At 40.7% G+C, this 20,720-nt stretch overlaps 1 protein-coding gene across 3 annotated transcripts in view; it reads right to left on the reverse strand.

Moving 5' to 3' along the window:
• The window catches only part of PPARGC1A (PPARG coactivator 1 alpha), a 361,945-nt gene that overhangs the window by 42,262 nt on the left and 298,963 nt on the right, over positions 1-20,720 (reverse strand). For all 3 annotated transcript variants that reach the window (XM_088163225.1, XM_088163226.1, XM_014885151.2), the window contains exon 2: positions 20,206-20,385. In XM_088163225.1, the coding sequence (XP_088019351.1) occupies positions 20,206-20,385 (180 nt within the window). The remainder of the gene's footprint in view (positions 1-20,205; positions 20,386-20,720) is intronic.

Here is a 20,720-nt window from a genome sequence, read left to right on the forward strand (position 1 = left end):
TAGCATTTGTAAAGTATCAACTTCATTAAATGCTTTTTATGATGTTTTAATTTCTCAGCATGTTCAGCTTCATCAAGCCTAACACATGCCCATTGAACAGGTATGACAAACACAAGTCATGTCTCACAGGAAGAAAAGCACAGTTGAAGCACGAGTGGATCAGTACATCATTAATACATCTGGACTTCTCATAATTTTTTAATATAATTTAACTGGATGGCAGCTATCTGGTTTGAGTTGGTTAAAAGAGTTTACTCAGATACAACACAGAAACTTGTTTACAAGCCTAAAGATTCATTTCCTCTGTCTATTTTACCTGTGTAGCTGTACATTATTTTTAGGTGGCACAGCAATGTCCTTCAGTGTCCTCCTTGCTTGTATGTACTAGCAGACATGTTGACTGACACACATACCATTTAGAAAGGTGGTTTAGATAGACAAAATAAACCTCAGGTACTTCTACTCTGAGTCTCCTAGGCTGAAAGCTATAAAGGCTCCCTTATAATAAAGCACCAAATGAGAATGTGGAGATCCCACAGTAAGGAACGTCCTAGCAGGTATAGGGTTTAACAGCACAGATCACAGGTGAATTTTGCCAGGCTCTTCAGAATACTTTCATAGTCCCATGAAAATAAAATTAAAGCCTCTCCCAGCAAGAAAGTAAGTCCTCACCTCAAAATCCCTGCAGTGATTACACAGTGCAACCTGGTAAACCCCTACAACCAAGAATACTCTTCAGGATGAGGAGATGACTCTGAATTTTTGACCAGTTAAACACTTGACTATGTACATGTCTGGTAATATCCTCAGTTACATATTCCCTTGATTTGTCATTCAGTGCTAAGACTTTACTGTTCTTTCAACCCAATTTTGTGTAAGCAAATAGAATTGTAAAGTAGAGATGGTGATTTTAAAACAAAAACATTAAAAAAAAAAACATCACAGAAGAGTTATCTGTTGCAGTCTCCTCCAGGGCATGCCCGCTGTTGGCTTGTTTCTAAGTTTCCTGGAACCCACTAGTTTTCACAGATAATATTAATAAAATGGGGTTGAAAATAAAATGTAAAACTAATTTGCAAGTTTACATTACTGTGTCCATTTCCCCTCAATCAGTCTGGCAGAGTTATGTAATGCATGCATATTGTGGTGCACACTACAGTTCCCACTGCAGTTGCATCTCCTCTATTTACTCCTTAGTCAAGACTGAATTTATTGCTCATTCTCTGCTAGTATTTTTAAAAAGTCTGCATATCCCTGATTATGAGCCCTCCATCTGTGTGATGTAAAAGACTGCAATTTTTTTTAGTGAGACACTCATGTTAACCAGCCCTTTTTTCACCAGAAATGGCAAAAATCAAACTGGGCTTTTTTTTTTTTTTTTATCCTCTTAAAAGATGACACAGAACAGACATCAAGTCCAGATGTACCTACCAATGCACTAAATGACATTATTAATTAGACTGTAAGCTTCTTTAGACAGGGACTTTTTGTTGTGTTCATACAACCCCTTTCACAACCATGTCCTGTTTTACCATTGGGCTTTGAGATGCTGCCATAGCACTTACAATAAATAATTTGGGGTACTTCTTTTTAATCCTGCTGGTAAACAAAAGAAAAAGAACTTAGACCCAGATGTTCAGCAGCAGTAAATTAGGGCCTCTCCATAGGTTTTAACAGAGCTATGCAGATTTACACTAGCTAGGGACCTGGCCCTCTGCTCTTTGTGTATGTTGATGCTTGAGCTGAGAACAGCAGCTCCCACACAGTGTTTCTGCACCACCTTGTCCCAGCACTAACTGCAGTCCAGCCACAGGCCAACAAAGGCTAATTCTTCCTCCTTACCAAGTGAGTTTTGCAGTTGAGCACTACATTGCTATGACTAAGACACTGAGTTTAAAAGTGGCTTGGGCTCACCTTGCCTACAGTGTGGTACACACTGTGCTTGCATTCCCTACTGGAAATACACTGACATTATTTGTTCATGTCAAGTGCATTTTCAGTTTAAAAGTTATCCCTGCTGAAGTTAACACAAATTACAATTTTAGACTGTGTAGCTGCTAGATGCACAGCCAAAACCCCATGGGATGTGCCTAACCCCAAGAATAATAAGAAAATTGAAACCATTTGAATACTAAACCAGAGATGGGACCCTGCAGATCACTGGGTTCAACACAGCCTCCATTTTCCTGGCTAAGATAGCCTCCCTTTGTATTGAGATATTTTTCCATGCTCTTTCAGCACCTAAATTGTGGGGGAAGAAAGAGGGGAAGGGAGCTATAGATTGGAAAGAGCCCAAGATGAGAATGTCCAAGCCTTGCTCAGCTAGCTAAGAGGAGCGAGTGGGACTACTCATGTTTAGGAAGCAATAAAATCCTGTTTTGTAAACATACATGAGGACTAAACACACCACCAGGGGGTAAGGAGGGGAAAGGAGGGGAGAGAGGAAGAGAAAGCAGGGAGACAAGAAAGTAAACATGGTTGCACTTGATTCTACACATGAGGCAGTAGGGGAAAGGACACCCCACCACAGGGTGTACTTTTATTTCAAGCAAAAAAGAGCTAGCGACATGAAAGTGAGCAATATTACAAAGTCTTATCCACCTGAAGCACCAAAACACCAGAGTGCAATGAGCAGCACAGTGTTTTACAACTGCGTCTGGCCTTGCCCCGTTTTGATGGCAAAGAGCACCATAAATCCGAGTGGTGGTGGCACAGGGAGCACAACGCCAACTCCAGCCTGGCTTCCCTAGGATTAGAGCAGCACAAACCAAGCATCACCTGGCAAAGCCGATGGAGTTAAACAAGGACAGATTAAGTGTAAGTGAGAAGGAAATCAGGCCCTTTATGTCTGCCCTTCCTTCCCTGAGAAAAACTAAATACATTCCTTTTTCCTCAGACACATCAATAGCAATAGCTTAAACTGCCCTGATCGGGTTTCACCATTGGCAATGCGGAAATGTTTATTTCCATTAGGCTGAGTCTATAAAATCTTCCTTTCATTCCTGTGCTTCTACCATTTCCAAACAGCAAAGCCTGACAATTTAGTCTCTGACAAGCAAGCTTAATACTGAGATGTTTGGGAAAAAAAAAATCCATACAAAGAAAGCTCTTAAGACAAGATAGGCTGAGCGTTTGCACCACAAATGGTTTGTTTCAGCTATCTCTTTGCCTCCTGTAAGACGGAAATCAGACAGCTTACTGGCTTAGCTTGTTAGGCCAGGTTAAAGGGATGCAACGCTGAAAGGCTCTTACAGAAGCTTACCCTTGGACTAAAAATAGCAGGCACTAGAGAATTATCTTAAATACTACCAAACTTGTTCTGCACTGTGAATGGAGATAACTGTAATATGTTTCCATTTTTGGTAGTTTTAGAGCTTTTTAAAGTTATGCTCGCTTTAGCTGACTATTTAATTAGTTTCTGATTCTATTTGCCACTTTTTCTCTCAGAGATATAGCCTGAGGGGTACTTTGCCTATGAATCCTTTGTATTAGTAGTGTTGCTATTGTTAACATCTAATGAGCTGTTGGATTTGCCAAACACTCAGTATAGGTACAAACGCTTCTTTGAAATACAAATGTTTAACACGTAGCAAATAGCAAATCAAAAGATATTCTAACGCAGCATCCTCACTCTCTCATTGCGTGTCTCATCAAAAGAAAATAAAAATAAAAATCTCCTTTATTACATTTAATTCTGAAATTCAAAAATGGGTATTTGAGTGAGACAATTTTAGCTCCTTGTCCGTGACTTTAGAAGAAATCTAAATGATTTTAGTACCATAAGAAGACTTGTGCATATGACTAAAGCTCCACAGTCAGACATGGATCCCTGCCAGCTGAACTGTGGAGCTAGCATTGTTTCTTTGGAATAAAACTGCAAGACCCTACAATCTTTAATGAAGCCACCTCATCTTTAAAATACATAAATTGAGATTTTGGCGGGTTTTTTAGGCTACAAGCAGTTTCTCTTTAAGCTCTGTTAAGCAGGATACCTGTTCATCTGTTCCTCACTGAAAACCATGACAAGATATCAAAAAAAAAAAAGAAACTCCAAAGCAAAGCACAAATGTTCTCTGTCCTTACATATGTTTCACTTGTGCTACAGCCAGTCTGAAAGACATCGCCACAGAATCCAGTCATGCAGTGTAACACCCCTGCTGCTGCCGTTGCCTCAACTTTTGCACTTCTGCAGATAACACCATTCTGGGTACTCTCTGTACGAGCTCAGACCAGAACATCACAGGATTGAAGCAGCAAGGGCCTCTGCACACTAATTCCTGCCCACTGCCTTCCACATGATGCCCTCGGTACTACGCCAGTCTTGGCATCCAGATGATTGCCAAAACAAGAGCACTGAATGGAAACTGATTCAGACACACGTTTTAGTATATTTTCCAGTACTTCTTCCTTCTCTGCAACTCTTTAGTATGAGTCATTTTTAACATAATTTAAAAATCTCACCTTGAGTGAGGCCAACTTCTAGATAGAAAGTCTGGGCAAGTTCAGGATAAAAACCATCCTTACAGCTGAACAGAAGTGTCTTCCCTTACTGGGCAGACATCACATCCGACTGCCTTAGAGCTGGCAGTGCCTGTCCTCTCAGACATAACTCTTCTTTGGCTTTCCTTTCAAGGTGAGGAATGTTTTTTCTATTAAATAGTGGGGGAATTCACAGCTTCCCTCACCAGATACACACTCTGTGTCTTTATAAGCTCACACATAGTGGCATAACACAGCCACGTATCTTGCAACTGACATTAAACCCTCTATATGTCTTCATTTGAGAAGCAAGTTTTCTTTTTGAGTCAGGACTTAAGTTCACAGCCTCTCTGTCAAATAAACAAAATGTCTGTTGTCACCTGGCTGCTGAACAAGTCCTATCTTTGAAAGCATGCACTCAGTGATTTTAGATACCTATCTCTCAGCCTTTCCTTCCGTTGTCATGCAGCAAAAAATCATGCTCCATCTTCATTATGATGATTAACATTACTATCCAACTCCTGCAATTTGAATTTTTAAGTAGCATTCTAGCACTACCAAGAAAACGCCCCTATTGCACTGAATGATCTCCAGTCACATCTCAAGGGAAAGTATCTATAGAAAGTACTCACAGTTCAAACAGACAAGATCAAGAAAGAAGGATTATAATCCTCCCTTTATAGAAGGGGATTTGATGCTCACAGATTAGTCAACTTCTCCAGGCCAGAGTGCCTGTAGGCTGTAGTCATGCTGAGAGGGCAGGGCTCCAACAAAGAACACCACACCCCCTTCCAAGCAGGGGATATTTCACCAACATCAACAGTGCACACATTCCCCATCCCTAAGTACTTTCAGCTGAACTTCTAGTCAACAGAAGAATGAAAAAATGGCTGTCAAGACTGTTGGAGTCACAGCCCACAGCTAAGAAGCAGCTTATTTTGTACATTCATGGAACTTGATGATTTTGCCATTTTTTTGTACAGAAAATGTAAATGTAATATTTGCTCACTAAATACTAGCATTCCAGAATGTAATTTTCCAGAGAAAAGTTGACACTGAGAGAATAGTGAACAGACACACAGAAGAAGGCTGGTGTGTAAGATATAACTCTGCTATCAGAAAGACAAAGGTACCTCTATGACATAGTGGATGTTAGGGGGAACATCAGCAAGAGACAAGTTTGGACCACCGGAAAGGAATACAGTCATGACTGAGTTCAAAAGTGAGCATGGAGAGCATTCATTTTAACATGAAAAGCTGGGCCAATCCCCCAAAATGCAGGAGGAAGAGGCTATAATAGAACAGCAACTCTAAGTGTCTTGGAAAAAAAAAAAGGCCCACAATACATATAGCTTGAGTGGGGCTCTCTCTTTGCATAACTTCCTTTGGGAATATAAAATCCAGGAAACACCCAAAGCCTGTAAGGTAAGTCTTTACCTATACAGATAATCCCAGACTTGTTTGTCCCAAGGAAAGATATGAAGGAGAAAGTGAACTGAGGGTTCAGGAGAGCATCAAATTTTTACTTAAGACTTTGGATGGCCCTTGGAATAAAAAATAATCCCAAAAGCAATCCCTTCTGATCCCCATCAGGCTGCCATGATGGCAGCTGTACTGAATAAGGGTCCCAAGGAGCAGAGCCTACGGGAGGGCAGAGCATGGGGTATCTGCGATGTGTGGCCACCTGCTAGACAGAAAAAGAAATTTTTAAAAAAGGCTATTGTGTTACTGCCTTGTTTTTTACTGTATACTCTTTCCCTTCTTTTGTGTGCTAGGGATGGCCTGGCATATGGCACTTGTTTGCAGACTTTCCTATGTAAGACTGTGTCATCTACCACAGCCTGAAAAAGGTCATTATGAAGTCCATAGAAATCAAACAGCAGTGACAAAGGAAGAAAGTATCTTTGGCACAGTATCAGGGATAATATGCCTTTCTCAAAGGCATTTGTGGGGTATCAGGCAGAGTGAATTGGAATTAGGATGAGGAATTGTGCCATTAACACCAGCAACAGATTAAGTGCTGATGATTTTCCTTGTGTATAAGGTGGAAGAAGACAAGTTAGATAGTGTGTGTTTATTGAAGCAAGAAGGTTAGAGATAAGGTGTAATCTAACCAAATCATGGAATGCAATATGGGAACATAGTCAAGAGTTACCAAATCTGAATCAGTGGGTTTGTCTAATATCTCTAGGTACAATTACCCCTGATGCAAAACAATCACTGGATTTCAGAGATGGAGAACATCAGGTGAAGTGGCCCTGATCCTTCATTAGTTGAGTAGGTTTAAAAACCAGAAAGGATGCCTGCATATCCAAAGCATTCAAACAGCAGGAGGAAGACATCTCCAGGAATTTTGGAGTGTACAAATTGGGCACCAGGAATATAATTTTCTTTACACAAGAACAATTCAGATGGATTCAAACATTTAAATACTTTCTAAGGTTCATTCCAAGTCTATGAGCATTTTCACTCATTTGCTATTGAAAAAAAGCATGTTATTATAGTATAGTACTGTCTGTGTTAAATGCAGAAGTTTGTAATGAAATCTGTTTTTCTTTTTTGAAGTCATTCACACTCAGCTCGTAAGAGTTGACTCTATAGGGAAAACAGTGATGAAGACGAATGTAGAGTATCTCCAAATACCTACAACTTTGATTTTCACAGAGTTTTTGTTTGTTTGTTGGTTTTTTGTTTGTTTGTTTGGAATACACCAGCATTGTATTCTGCCATTGAGGGGGATTCTACAGAAATTACAGCACATTATGAGTCTGAATCAGAAGTGACTAGAGAATATAATGGAGTTCAGCACAACACATTTGAGGAATGTCTTTATAAGAGCTCTTTTAAAGACGGATTTTGGGGAGGAATTGGGAAAACCTAGCTACTTTGTTGAAAGGGATAGAAGGGCAGTGAATTCTACTGCAGGATCTCTCATTTTGCTGAGTCAGTGAAGACACATTTGTCATTCAAAGACAAATTAGAAAAGGGCATGGATCGTGCTACATTGATGCTTCATCTCAGTTATCAGCCACGTACAGGCAGCTTCCAACACACCTACCTCCAAGTGCATCTGAAAAAAACGCAATCTCTTCTGGTGGATGTGGACAGAACGCCTTTGTCAAAATTTGAGTTTGAGCAAATACAGCAAAGCGGTTTAGCACAGGGAGGATTTGTCCCTGCAGAAATTGACACAAATTCCTTTAGGACAGGGGCAGCCACCCCAACCACATAGCTGGGATTGCCAGCAGCTAGAATTAGGGAAACTGGAAGGTAACACTGTGGCCTAATGTAAACTCTTAAATCTGCTGTAAACAGAGCAGCAACATTGGCACACAGTAAAACTGGTATCTGTCACTGCACTCACAGGAGCAGGTGTAGGGAAGGACAAGGCACATGAGTGGATTTTTGTCATCTCTGTGAATGTGGTTTGAGGAAAAATCTAAGCTGACACAAACTGTGGCAAACGGGTAGCATTCTAGTGATGGAGGGTAGCTGGAATGACCATATAGGACAGAATAATGGGAGATCAAGTGGAAGGGTCCAGTTTGAAGTTCCTGCTACAGGCATAGTGCAACTTGGAGTGGCAGCCCTGAGAAGGCAGCATTCCTGGATGTTTCAAGCTGGAAAGACCAATACCCACAAAAGCAATTTATTAGGAAGTTTCTGACATGCCTATCTTTAACAACATGCATCCATCATTTTCAAAGACATGGTTTACGAAATAGGAACTATTACAGGCTTAAGTTTAGGGGCATGTCTCTTTCCTTTTTTAGCTTTGGGTTTAAAAATCGAAGTTTCACAAGTCTAATCTTGCAAGAGATCTTGAAAGAGAAAAACCTCTGCACATCATGGGGTTGCCCATAACAAGCCCCCTTGGGTCCAGATGGAGTCCACAGATAGGCAGCTCAAGTACATCTGGACAATGTCCACAGAGCTGCACATGGCAGGAGCAGTTCTGTAAAGTGATGCTGATAGTCCAGCAGAGAATTAGCCCCCTGTGCTCTATTAGCTCTGACCATATTGGACTTGAACTGACCAATGTGGAGACACTGACATGATTCCAGTTGCAGTGGAGTGCAGATTCCTGGAAATCATTTGTGTCTGTACAGAACACAGCCGAATAATTGTTCTTAGCACAGTTCTGAAAACACAACACAGAGATGCTAACTAACTGCAGGAACCTCTTTGGTACATTATGGTCATGTTTAGCCAGAGCTCATAGCCCAGAAGAATCCCAACTCACTCTCAGAGATCCACTCCAGTACCTCTTCATCACTTTCTCTGTGTCCCTGTGTTCCTCTGAGAGAGAGAGGTTTGCTCTCTCTCAGAAGAGAGCCTAGGAGGAACATCAATTATTAGTGAAAGCTAATAAATCCCCCCACAGCAGCCATCAACACTATGCAGAGGCATATGTTGGCCTTGCAAGAGCTTGCCCTGATCTGACTGAACAGCACTATATCAGAGCTAACCCACCTTCTCTGACCAGTTTCAAAGGGACCAGAGCATCTTGCAAATGATAGCATTCCTTAGCTTCCTAGTATTCTGTGGGTTTTTGTCCAATTGAGTCTTTAAAACTTTTTAAATTTAATTTTTCTTCTTCATCTCAGTTTTGGAGATAAAGAAGCCTCCGTGTTGGGATATACTACTTAAGGCAGCTTCTCCTTGGGTTTGGTAGTCCCACATCACATTGACACAACTGCAGCTCTGACCTGTGTCGTTTCCTGGACTGGGCAAGCTCGGCAGGCTCTAACTGCCTCCAGCTGCCTGAGAGGAGGAAGAGTCTGGTTAAAGAACAGTGCTCACAGTCCTCTGAAGGACTTCAAAGTGCATACCATAAAACTGGGATGGGCTGGTAACTAGTACATACAGACTCTCCCCCAACTACAGGATTTTTAAGCATTATCACAAAACAAGTAAATAAAGACAGTGTTTAATAACTGAAGGGAAAATAAAAAAGAGTATGGTCCAGAATCACAGCCAAGGAACTTTGCATGCCAACTACTAAAAGGCCACATGGAAGTACTGAAATTAACCTTAATTCAGGGAATGAGATTTTCAGGAGGGTTAGGTATCCAGTGACAATGTTTAAAAAGTAAATGCACAAAGAGGTAATATGCTTCCAGAAGTGTAACAAAAAGATTGCATAGAAAGTTATGCATTATGGATGATTTAGCAACATCATAGATAGCAAAGGCTCCGGCAAAAAGAGTGAAATCATCCCTATCTTCCCATTTGTTGGCAGAATTTTAACAAGGGGCTCCTGGGAGCTCTTGGGGGCTCCTCCATGGCTCAACAGACAAATTAACTCATCAAAGGGAAGGTAGGGATGATTAACTAACAAAAGCCCCCTCCAGCCCATCACTAGTACATGGTTATTTCACCCAGATGGTGTTCACCTACCTGAAACTGGTAATGACAGTCTCAGATCGGATTTACAGAAAACATAGATAATAAGGTGCCACAAGAGTGACATGATAGGAGTTATTGGTCTGTGATGCTCCAGACTGCGCCAGAGGCAGCAGAGCTGTTTTGTAATGTTAGGCTCTGTTTTGTAACATTATCCTCTCCACCCGAGAGATTTCCTGCTGTAAATGGGAGACTTGGTCTTCAGAGAAGCATTTGACCTGACCCTTCCTATAGGAAAGTGGGATCAACAGCAAAGAAAATGACAAGACGTGGCAACACTCCCATCACACACAAGCAGAAGCACTTTGACACCCTTTCACTGGAAATGGATTAATGTTTCTGCAGTGTTAAGGAAAAAAAAATCCACAAGTTTTTTTTTGCCTTTTCCCAGATGCAATTGACATGACAATTGCCAATGTTTTGCCTGATGTCTTCATACTTATGTGAAGCGTGATTGTTGGGCTTTTAAGAACAGTCAATATAGCCAAAAAAAATCCACACCAGTCCTGGTGAGAGAAAAAACAGTAAAGCGAACACAAAACCAGATAAAGAATTTCAAAAATGCCTATGTTTCCCCCAGACAAGTAAAAAATAAAAGCCTATTGCTCCTTTGTGTATGCCTGGAGGGTCAAATGCCTAAGAGAGCACATCCAACCAGAGGTCAGGTAGCATGCACTTATGTTTTGTTGATCAAAACAATTGCATATGCATCCATTTCAATGGGACAACTTTACAATTTCACTAGTCCAACAATAAGCCCGTGAAAATGGACAACCTTGGTATCTGTGGAAGCTGAGATTAGCCCAAGAAGTAGGTTTCCTTATTGGAAAATTTGTCATGAAAATCAAGGCCAGACTGCGAATCTTTGATGCCACCCATCTTCCTCTGAAAACCAGGATTTGGCAATAATAGATTTCTAGCTAAACACGGGCATATCTAAAATAAATTCCATAGCTGCTTAAGACCATGGGCTAAGATTTTCCACATGGGATCAGAAACTCCTTACCAGTACTAATAAAGTAATTTCAAGGAGGGAAGAAGCAGCAGCAGAGGAACACAGAAATATTTCCTCAACTTCTTGTTCCACTTAGTCCTTCCTGAACAGGCTGGGTTGTGCCAAATGATCTCTTGAAATCCCTTCCCACTTCAACCACTTTATGATTCTGCAAAGCCCTTCCCTGCTCCAAATTCATTCTGCATCCTTTACCACCCACACTGTCACCTGTGCTACCTGGCTGCCTACACCTCACCCAGAAGCCCTCTTAAAGGGGATACCCACAGACCAAAGATCCTGTTCACTCAGTCTCAACACACAGGGCCTGGCAGAGTGGAGAACATTACTGCTAGATCTATCTAGCCAAGTGATACATATTTACAAGCAAAGAAAAAAACAAAAAAAATACTTGCTTTTCACTTCTGGTCACTGACTGCTCCGTGGAAATATGCAAGCCTGCAGCATTCTCACCAAAGTAAAAATTCCAGTGAGATGTCTCACTTCCATCAGATTTATTACCTAAGGTCTCTGATGCACTTCCTGAGTCATTATGTCACTGCTTATACAGCAATATGGGAGAAGAAAAACTGGATTTTTTGCAAAGGCTTTGGAGTACTTCCAGAAAGAATTTTTTGTCCTCCAGGAGAAACTACCATTCCAAGAGAAAACTCCCATTGCTTCTTTTAGCAGCTTTTGCAGAAGTTCCTCTGATCAAACCAATCCTCCAGATAACCATTATCACCACCTTCTTGACAGGAGGCGAGAAACTTTTCTACCCAATTTCTCTATTTTCATTCAAGTGTATCTCCTGTAGGAGAGATCTGCAGTCCCTCACACTGTTTGATGGTGGCCCCTCCAAATCCTGATAAAGATTTAATACCACTGAGCCTTCATGGCAGCAGCCAGAAGTAGAAGTTCTCCCTGCCCATTTGACACCTCCAGCCCCATAATATGCTTGGAAGGGATGATCCTCCTAAACTTTATGTGATAAACTGCATGGCTGCGAGCAGCTCAGGCAACTCAAACCTGTCATAAATCAACAAGGCAACAACACTTGCCTGAGGCTGCCACCGTGGGTCCTCACAGAAAATACTCTGTTCTTCTGATTACTGTCTTAGTGATTAGAAGTACCCATTATGGACCAGCACCCCATTGTGTTACTCACAGTAAAGCACAAAAGCACAGATGTGTGTGAGGAAATGGAAGTATTATTCTAGTGCATCACACAGCTCACGCTTCATGACAACACCAAAATCTCAATAGGTTCTGGGTTTGTGCTTTCATAAACAAAACCCAGTGATTACTGCATGTGGTAAAAAGCAAACTCCAATCATGGCCCTTCAGACTCATCACTGCCACAAAGTGCTAATTAATTTCTCAATCATTATGAAGCAAGACTGTTGCTCTGTTGTGTCAGAACAGAAAATTCAGCCAAAGCAACCAGCTATGCGTTGCAAAGGGGATGATTTCCACGGAGACCTGAACCCAGCCTCCACGGCTGAGTGTGCCTGCACACACAGTCAGAGCTCCGTGCCTGCCAGGGCTGCAGCCCATCACTTGCAAAGGCATTAGGATCCTGTACAAAGCCACCAAATAAAAATTAGACACTGGAGAAAAAGAGGCCTATAAAGCTGGCAGGGGGCACTCCTCCAGAAAGGCTGCAAATTTCCAGTGCATCTGAGGACTACCCAGTAGTACAACAAAAACTACAAGTAGGTAAGTTTTCACAGACAAATAAAAACTCTTCTTTGTATTTTTTCTCTCTTCACAGGGAAAAAACAGTTCATCATGATTCAATATCAAAACTTTCTCCCTGCCACAAATATGCTCTCTGCAATTTCCTCCTCCTGACCTACACATGCACATAGGTTAGTGGCACTAAGGAAAAAGAATTCCTGAATGAAGACTTGTGATAATTTTATCCTTCTGTAATGGCATGGGACAGAGTTAATGTTAAGTGGGATGGGGCAGCAGGGAAAGAGCATGCCAGGGTTAAGATGGACCGTTTAGCAGCAATTAGCAATGATGCATTGAGCAAAAATAGCAACAATAAAAAAAAGAGAAGAGGTTACACTAGAAACAAAACCATTAACAGAAATAAATTTAATTTAACCAATTAGCATTTTTCTGAGAAAGGTAAACCTTCTGTTGCTGTTGGTAAGCCAATGAGGAATTAAAAAACCAGAAGAATCTTATCAGAAATATTTACTTCCCACTAGCAATGAGTCTGGGATTGTTTTCTGAACAAAAGACAGAGCTACTGTCCCACATTTTTGTAACCCTCTCTGCAGTTCCAGGGAGAAAATATTTAGTTCAACATTATCGTAAGCTAGAATATGGCTCTATTTATGTGACAAGTTGACAACATACAATTTCATGCTTGTTGAACTGATCTGTGTTATATATTCACTGTGAATATTATGAAGCCTCACCATTATAAATATGAAACAGTATACACTTATTCAAAATAACTCCAGCAGTAGCAATTTATAGCTCAGTTGTTTGTGTGCTTATGAAGTCCAAACGCCACCTTAAGAAGCTGCATCTCACTAAAACAGATGTGGAGTGTGACTGTGACCAAAGTGGATTTAAGATGACCTCTGTGAAAGGAGGCTGTAACATTTTTGTTTGTATGGCAGCTGACACCAGTTCGTATTTAGCTGCGTAGCCAGTGGGAACACAGTGTAACACAGTGTCCTCAAGGGCTGGTTTTAACACAGGCCAAGACATCCGTCTAATGACCTAATTAGCTCGCTACTGTCCTGGTGAGTGCTAGTCTTCCCTCTTAGAAAAAGGACAGGTGCTCTGCAGAGCAGTAGCACAGTGAGCATCCCAAGCCATGGCTGCTCTAGGTGAAATGTCTCCTTAATGGCACTGTGAAGTGGATTGGTCCCATTTTCTTGATTGTGTGCCTGGGGAACAGTCTTGGTGGCCACATACATCAAACAATAAACTCTCAAAGCAATTGTTTTTTTGCTCATTTGGGACTTCTTTCCTGCCTGAAGGTTTCAACCAACGTGCCAGGTGGTTCTTGCATTAAAGCACTGTAGTTTGTCCAAGCGGGAAAGAAAAAAGGAGCAGCAGCACACCTTGGTAACACTAGATACAGAGCATTTGCATAAACTCTTTCCAATTACATAGCAGCTGGTTCGAGTAAAATAAATTCCACTTACTGCTTGAGCCTTTTTAAATGTCAGCATAGCTAATCACAGATTATCGTTTACATACATCATCCCACATAGACAGGATGCTATTGTGCTGGTCTCCTCTTTAGCAGCTGTAGAGCCCTGAGTCAGGCCACAGACACCAGTAAAGGTAATGCATTCAAACACACAAGAAATGTGACATTGCTCCATTAGGAATATAAAAATTCCAGCACTTTTGTATGCTACTTTCTTTCCCTGGAAACGAGGGTCTTCTCCTAGTTTCACAAGTAGGCTTTATGATACATTGTTACCTTTTATCACTCTTATAAAGTTTCCTATCCCAAATCTGCATCTTTTGCCTTTTATGTTTATTGTTGTATTAAACCTATGACGTTGTCTGTTTCACTACTAAATCTATCCCATAACCACATATTGTACATTCATTTCTCTAGGACCTCAGTAGCTCTTATCTGTTTGCTTTTATGATCTCTTATGAACTGTTAGGAATAACAACTTGCAGGAATGTTTGTAAAGTCATCTCAGACTGAACTCGGCCTTCCCCTTTTTTACCATACAGTGATACTCTCTGCAATGAAATCCAATTTGCCATAGAAGCAGGTCGTTACAGGATGCATTTTAGAGGGACACAAGTTCCCAAATACCCAAATACATGTGCTTATAATGTAAAACATTCAATCTGCATGAACCTGAATTTCAAAAAAGGCTACTTATTAGAGCAGGAAAGTACATGTTGATATGACTTGGTCCTGTGTTGCTTCCAGATTCACCAGTATGCTTTATGTTACTGCCCAAAGCTATTCTGTTCATGCCCTCCGGGGCCTCAGGCAGGCTGCTATGTGGTGCACACAATCACAGTCCTTTCAAGCACTTTGATAAGCTTTATTCTGCCATTATGCCATCTAGAACATTAAACACAATGTTTAAGTTCTATGTTAAATCACAATCAGCTCCTATTAACTGTTCCAAGCTCCTCATTTTTATCAACAGTTACTTTATTAAATCTTTAATAATATAGATGGAATAGTTAGTTAATTTGTGTGTTGAGCCATGGATGTTAATTTGTAAACATAATAACATACTGCAATCATTTGCATAATAGCATTTTAATCTTTTTAGTAAAAGCTGTAATTCCCTACAAAGTACGCTGCAGTAGAAACTAAGTGACTATTGGTAATAATAAAAAAGGCCTTAAAATTCTGATCCTATTATAGTGTTGGAACATACCCAAACTGCTACCATAATCTCTGAAATGTTACTGTTCTCTGATTTAGGTGTCTGTGTCAAGAATAAAAATGAAGTATAACTGGTAGCAGTAGACTATTTCCTAAATGTAATTTAGTATTCACTAAGCACCAGCACTTTGCAAATAGCTCTGAGGCTTTCCTTCAAAGTTCAGAGCTCTAGTTATGCATATTGTGTGAGGTACACCATGCAGCTCACCTCCAGCCTCTGTTGTGCTGAATAGATGGCTATGATAAATCATGCTGATTTGGCACTGAAGGGCATCAGCCATCAAGGATTTGACTACTATGTCTTTTTTTCCCCCTGAGATTGTATCTCCTTGAACTGCTTGCCCTGGGCTACTAGTTTTGGAGAAAATTAAAAAGTGGAAAAAAGAGAAGGCCACTACAGAAAGCCGGTATAGGCTCAGTTCTCTGGAACCCATTAACACCAGTCACAAGACTGGCAAAAAAAACATTGGTGGTTGTTTAAAAGTCAGGCCAAGTCATTTTACGCAAGATCTGGTAATTCATTAATCAATCTGGCTGCAAACCTTGAATGAATAACCTGCAATGGTGAAAGAGACTGGCAGCACCACAGAACATGAGGGATTTTATAATCTGAACCAATGCAAATTACTCTGGTGATGTTTAAGGCTACCCTCAAAACTCATCATCTCCCTGATACAACCCCTTCCAAATAAATAAAAAATCATTTATCTCCATGCATTCCCCTGCTGCCAGAGAAAAGACAGTCTGCATTTCATCGTGTTTTTCTTTCTCTCCTCACATTCTCATTGCTTCTAATACAGCCTTTTTTGGCAATCTACAATAAAACATAGTTATCTTTATAGGCTTTCCAAATATGTGGCACACAATGGCCTTGAGAAGTAACCTGGGATATACCTATATAAAAAAATAAAAAAACAAAGTCATCAAGTATTGTGAGCATTGCTTTGGAACACAGAATTATGTTAATAGATTAAATCTGCAGAAGGGTAAGCAATGTGGGTTTTCTGAAGTCTATTTAAAGACTAAAAAAAGTGTATTGCCAAGTACAAAATTTATAACTTTACATAGGTTCATTGTAGTTTAACAGGTTATTGCCTACCTACAGGCTGAATTTTCTCTAACCATTAGCTGGGTAATTTGCAAAAATGCTAACAAAGAGAAACACCCACTGTGGATATCTTCCCTCTCCATAATTCTAGGCATGGATCATAAGTAATTCTAAATATGAATAACCTTACATGATATGGTACAGTATATTCCAAGAAGCCTCAAAGGACAACAGTTTTCATGAACAAAAAGCCTTCTTACTCATGACACATCAATTTGTATGTTTGTTCACAATTTCACATAGCATTGTCTTCGAGAATGAAAATTTAACCATTTAGATCTTCTGAAAGAAGCCAAATTAAATTTTTTCCAAATACAATTTTTTAAAGTCTAGTTCTCCACAAAAACAAATCATAAAAGTGAATGGTGCAGCAAACCCTCTAAATAACTGGTCTTGGGTGACTTGTTAACTATTTACTTGCATGAACTCGTGTCAATAGACAGTGCCCTAAGGGGCAAGTACTCCTTCATTTTATCTTTTCAAATACCAGGCAAAGAAAATTAGGTGAAAAACAGAAGTGATCAAGCTGTGAATAGAAAGAAATCACCTAATCCATAATGTATATAAGTACAAACATCAGTAAGAAGAGTCTCTGTGCTGGGGCAGTACAGGCTTGATTCTGTATCAGTTACATTGGCATGTGAACAGAACGATGCAGTGATGAATTAGGTGTGTCTGCAAAATACTGGTGGTGTTTTAATCCTAGAGTGAAGGCCAGTATCTCATCACACCTAAGAGGATGAGAGAAGGGATTTATACTTAACACTTACATACTATCTAGACTAATTGGACCTTTATCTCACTTGGCTCCTGGTTGCTACCATAACTATTAATCATTTCTAGTCTGTGAAACTACCAGTGCCACTGGGAGTGCCTAAGCTTGTGGGTGCTCAGCTCAAGTGAGCTTTCAGGAACATGATTTGCAGAAAGACTGAAAATTCACTTTATGAAATACAAACCTTTCTTAAAAAAAAAAGTGCACCACAGACACTCGGGAATTTTGTAAAGGGCTTTTGGAGACTGTGCTTCACGTGGACAATGCCACATGTACTGCATTAATACCTCGAATGAAACACACTCTCCTTTGAGGCTAGATTGGGCAGTTAACACTGTACAGCTTGTGCAAGTAATGCTGCTTATGTACTTCCCATCATGTGCTTGCCATTCTGGTTCCTTCCTTTCCATCCCAAACAGGCTGTATTTCTATTTTTGCATGACAATGCCTCATCTGGAAGCTCAAGTTAAATAAAATATACTACTCTCATAATGAAAAGAGAGAAAAAAAGTAGAAAAAAAAGGTACAAAAAGACATTACTTCCTTTTTCAAAAAGCCATTGAGGATCAATATGGAAAAATCTAGTGATTACCAAATGAGAAACAGCACGAAACTTCCATTCTCTCAGCTAAAACAAATAGTTCCTCCCAGAGTATGTGAGATAGTCTCTGGAGGAAGAAGACTTCTTCTTCTGATCTTGAGCACCCCCAGTCGTCACATTACTGAGCGGCAGAGGCAAGAAATAGTGCAAAGTATCCCCAGCTGCACAGTGGAGAATGGGGACAGGGTTAATGCACAGGAGAAGAAAGTAACTGTTTCATTTCCATCTTCCTAGGCCAAGCAACCAAGAAATGCAAATGCAACATTCTAAGAAGCTGAAAATAGTCTAATTTTGCACTGCAGTATTGTAAAATACCATTAGGGCACAATTTGTCCCTACAGGTAAGTATGGGCCAAGCTGTGATGAGACAGCACTGCAGCCTGCAGCTGAAGTCAACGAGTGTGAGGAAAGAAAACAACAGAATTTGTGTGTTAGGAAAGAAGCAGCATATTTCATTCCCAAACTATTATTTCTGACCTATTACTTGCTGTGTAGATTCATTCCCCCAGCTGCACTGCCCCTGTTTCTCCACACATATCCCCCTCTTTCTTCACACCAGGCCAGCTCATCCTCAGACAGACCCAACCATGTCCATGAGATGTTGCCTCTGTCACCATCTCCCAGTGAAGTGAACTACCAGCCTATCTGGCTGTCCTGCTGTTTGCAACATGTTTCGATTTTCAGAACAGGAATTGTTTCCTATACAAGGTGGGTAGGGGAATGGTCACTGCCTATCTGAGACAACTTTACACTCGGCATCTGTGGCCATCAGAGCAGACAGGCAGTAACACACAGGACAAGCAGTGAGGTGATCAAGTTCCACTGGTTTTACTGGAATAATCTGTATGCTTAGATTTGGTAAATACGTAGTTGTATTACTTATCTGGAACTTACGCTGTGAAAGTCTGCATCTTCAACTGATTTTTCCTAAAGGAAAATGCCTCTGCATTTTGCTTTTGATGAATGTGGAAAAAATACGTATCCTCAGATACAAAAAAAGTAAAACAAGTCTCCACCACAGTGCCTGCAAATGCGGACCCTGCCCCCCTGCCTTCCTGCCACCAACATGCCCTACCCTGCCTTAGGCAGTACAACTGCAATTCAAGAACCAGATGGGATTTGGAAACTTTGTAAAACAAAGTGTGGAACATTATACAACTAAAGAAAAAAAGAGGGTCTAAGCACAGGGCTTTTCAGGGCTATTTTGATTCAAATAAAATTAATTCCAAGTTACTTGGATGTAAATTACAGAAACTAAACAGAGAAGACCAGTTTCTGCTACGAGTTACACTGGTTTAAATCCAGAGCAATGAATCTGCATCATGGAGATCACGGTGGATTTAGAGATGAATAAAAAAAGGAGAATTTTATTCATATTTTATTTATACATACTAGGGAAGCATTTTACTATACCATTTCAGTTAATTTTTCCAGCCTTTAAAATTCCACCGTGATAATCTGGGGCTTTCCAGAACCAGTGGGCTAGCTGTATTTCCTGGAGCTGTGGTACTTGGTGTGTGAGAAACAGCACCCACAGCTTGCTTTTCTACAAGGTCTTCCTGCCAGCTAATCAATTTATTGTCCAATTTCCCACTCAGTGAACGATCTATGGCCTCTCCTATCAACAAGGAGGGAAGGAGGTTAGAGTTTAGGAGGGGCACAGCTGCCCAAAACCACAAGTTGGAGAATTATGAAGGCTTTACACAACAAAAGAAAGAAGACCTCCTCCTCTTGCACACCCTGATCCTCACGTACACCCTAACCCCCCATCCACAACTGGAAAGAAAACAATTAAATCTCTCCTATCACCTTTTGAATTTTACTTTTAGATTGCTCTCCACCAGGAGATCTATGAAACATCAGAACGCTGAGCTGGTCCCTGAGTTACTGACAGCCCTCACTGCCTTGTCTGCCACATTCACCCTTCCTCTCCCCTATACATAAACAAATTGCAGACATCTCAATTTGTGTGCAAGTAACTTGCACAGTAAGACTCTGAGTGGTAAAAATCTTTACTAGAAATGTTCCAGTTACTCATCAGCTAGGTGCTGTGCAGCACTCTGCTTCTTGCTGAGGAATCCAAGTGGAAGACAACAAACAGGTTTCAACTTCTGCTTTGCTCTGTAGCTGACAACAGTGCAACTCCTCATCGTGACGCCACAGGGCAGTGTGCTCTAGGCACTCTTTAGCTGCTCCTCTCAAAAATCAGAAGTTCCATTTAAATCCTTTCAAGGCTTTCCCCCCCACACCCCTAAGATCGTAGGTCCGGTTTTGATCAGGAGGATTAAAAGAACCAGTCAGAACCCATAATACAACAGCAATTTTCTTGTCTCTTAATAATGGAAAAATAATAAACTGTTGTCCACCAGGTTAATTAAAAAAAAAAATCAGAAAAAAAAGCAAGCAAGGACTTTGCAACATGCACTTGCATCATCTTGCTTACCTCGAATATATTGGCGGGTTCATTGCTGTACTGGTTGGAGATGATCTCAGACTGGTCGCTGTACCACTTGAGTCCCCCCAGAAAGCTGTCTGCATCCAGGTCGTTTACATCTAGTTCAGAGAGGTCAAGTTCTGGGAGATCCGGGCAAAGAGGCTGGTCTTCACCAACCAGAGCAGCACACTGCAGGATACAGTAACACAGAAATAGTGTGTTATTAATTTCATTGATTACCAGGAATCTGTTAACTAATATCATGCGGTAAGAATTAAGGTTCAATTAAGCTACAGCACAAGATCACTAGGGCTGACTCTGTGTTCTGAAAAAAGAAACATATAGTATTTAGTCACTGTTAGCTCTATATAGGCATGTAAAGGGGCAAAGAAAACAGCAGGGCATAAACTGCCTTCTCTATCACATCTCTGTCCAGGGACGATGGCCTTCCTTCTCCCTATACCATTTGATAATGATCATATTCAAAGCTTTAAATCCAACAGCAGAGGCCAAAGCATGGCATT

The sequence above is a fragment of the Sturnus vulgaris genome, chromosome 4, assembly GCF_052056855.1.
Source record: "Sturnus vulgaris isolate bStuVul1 chromosome 4, bStuVul1.hap1, whole genome shotgun sequence".
In the NCBI taxonomy this organism is placed as follows: domain Eukaryota; kingdom Metazoa; phylum Chordata; class Aves; order Passeriformes; family Sturnidae; genus Sturnus; species Sturnus vulgaris.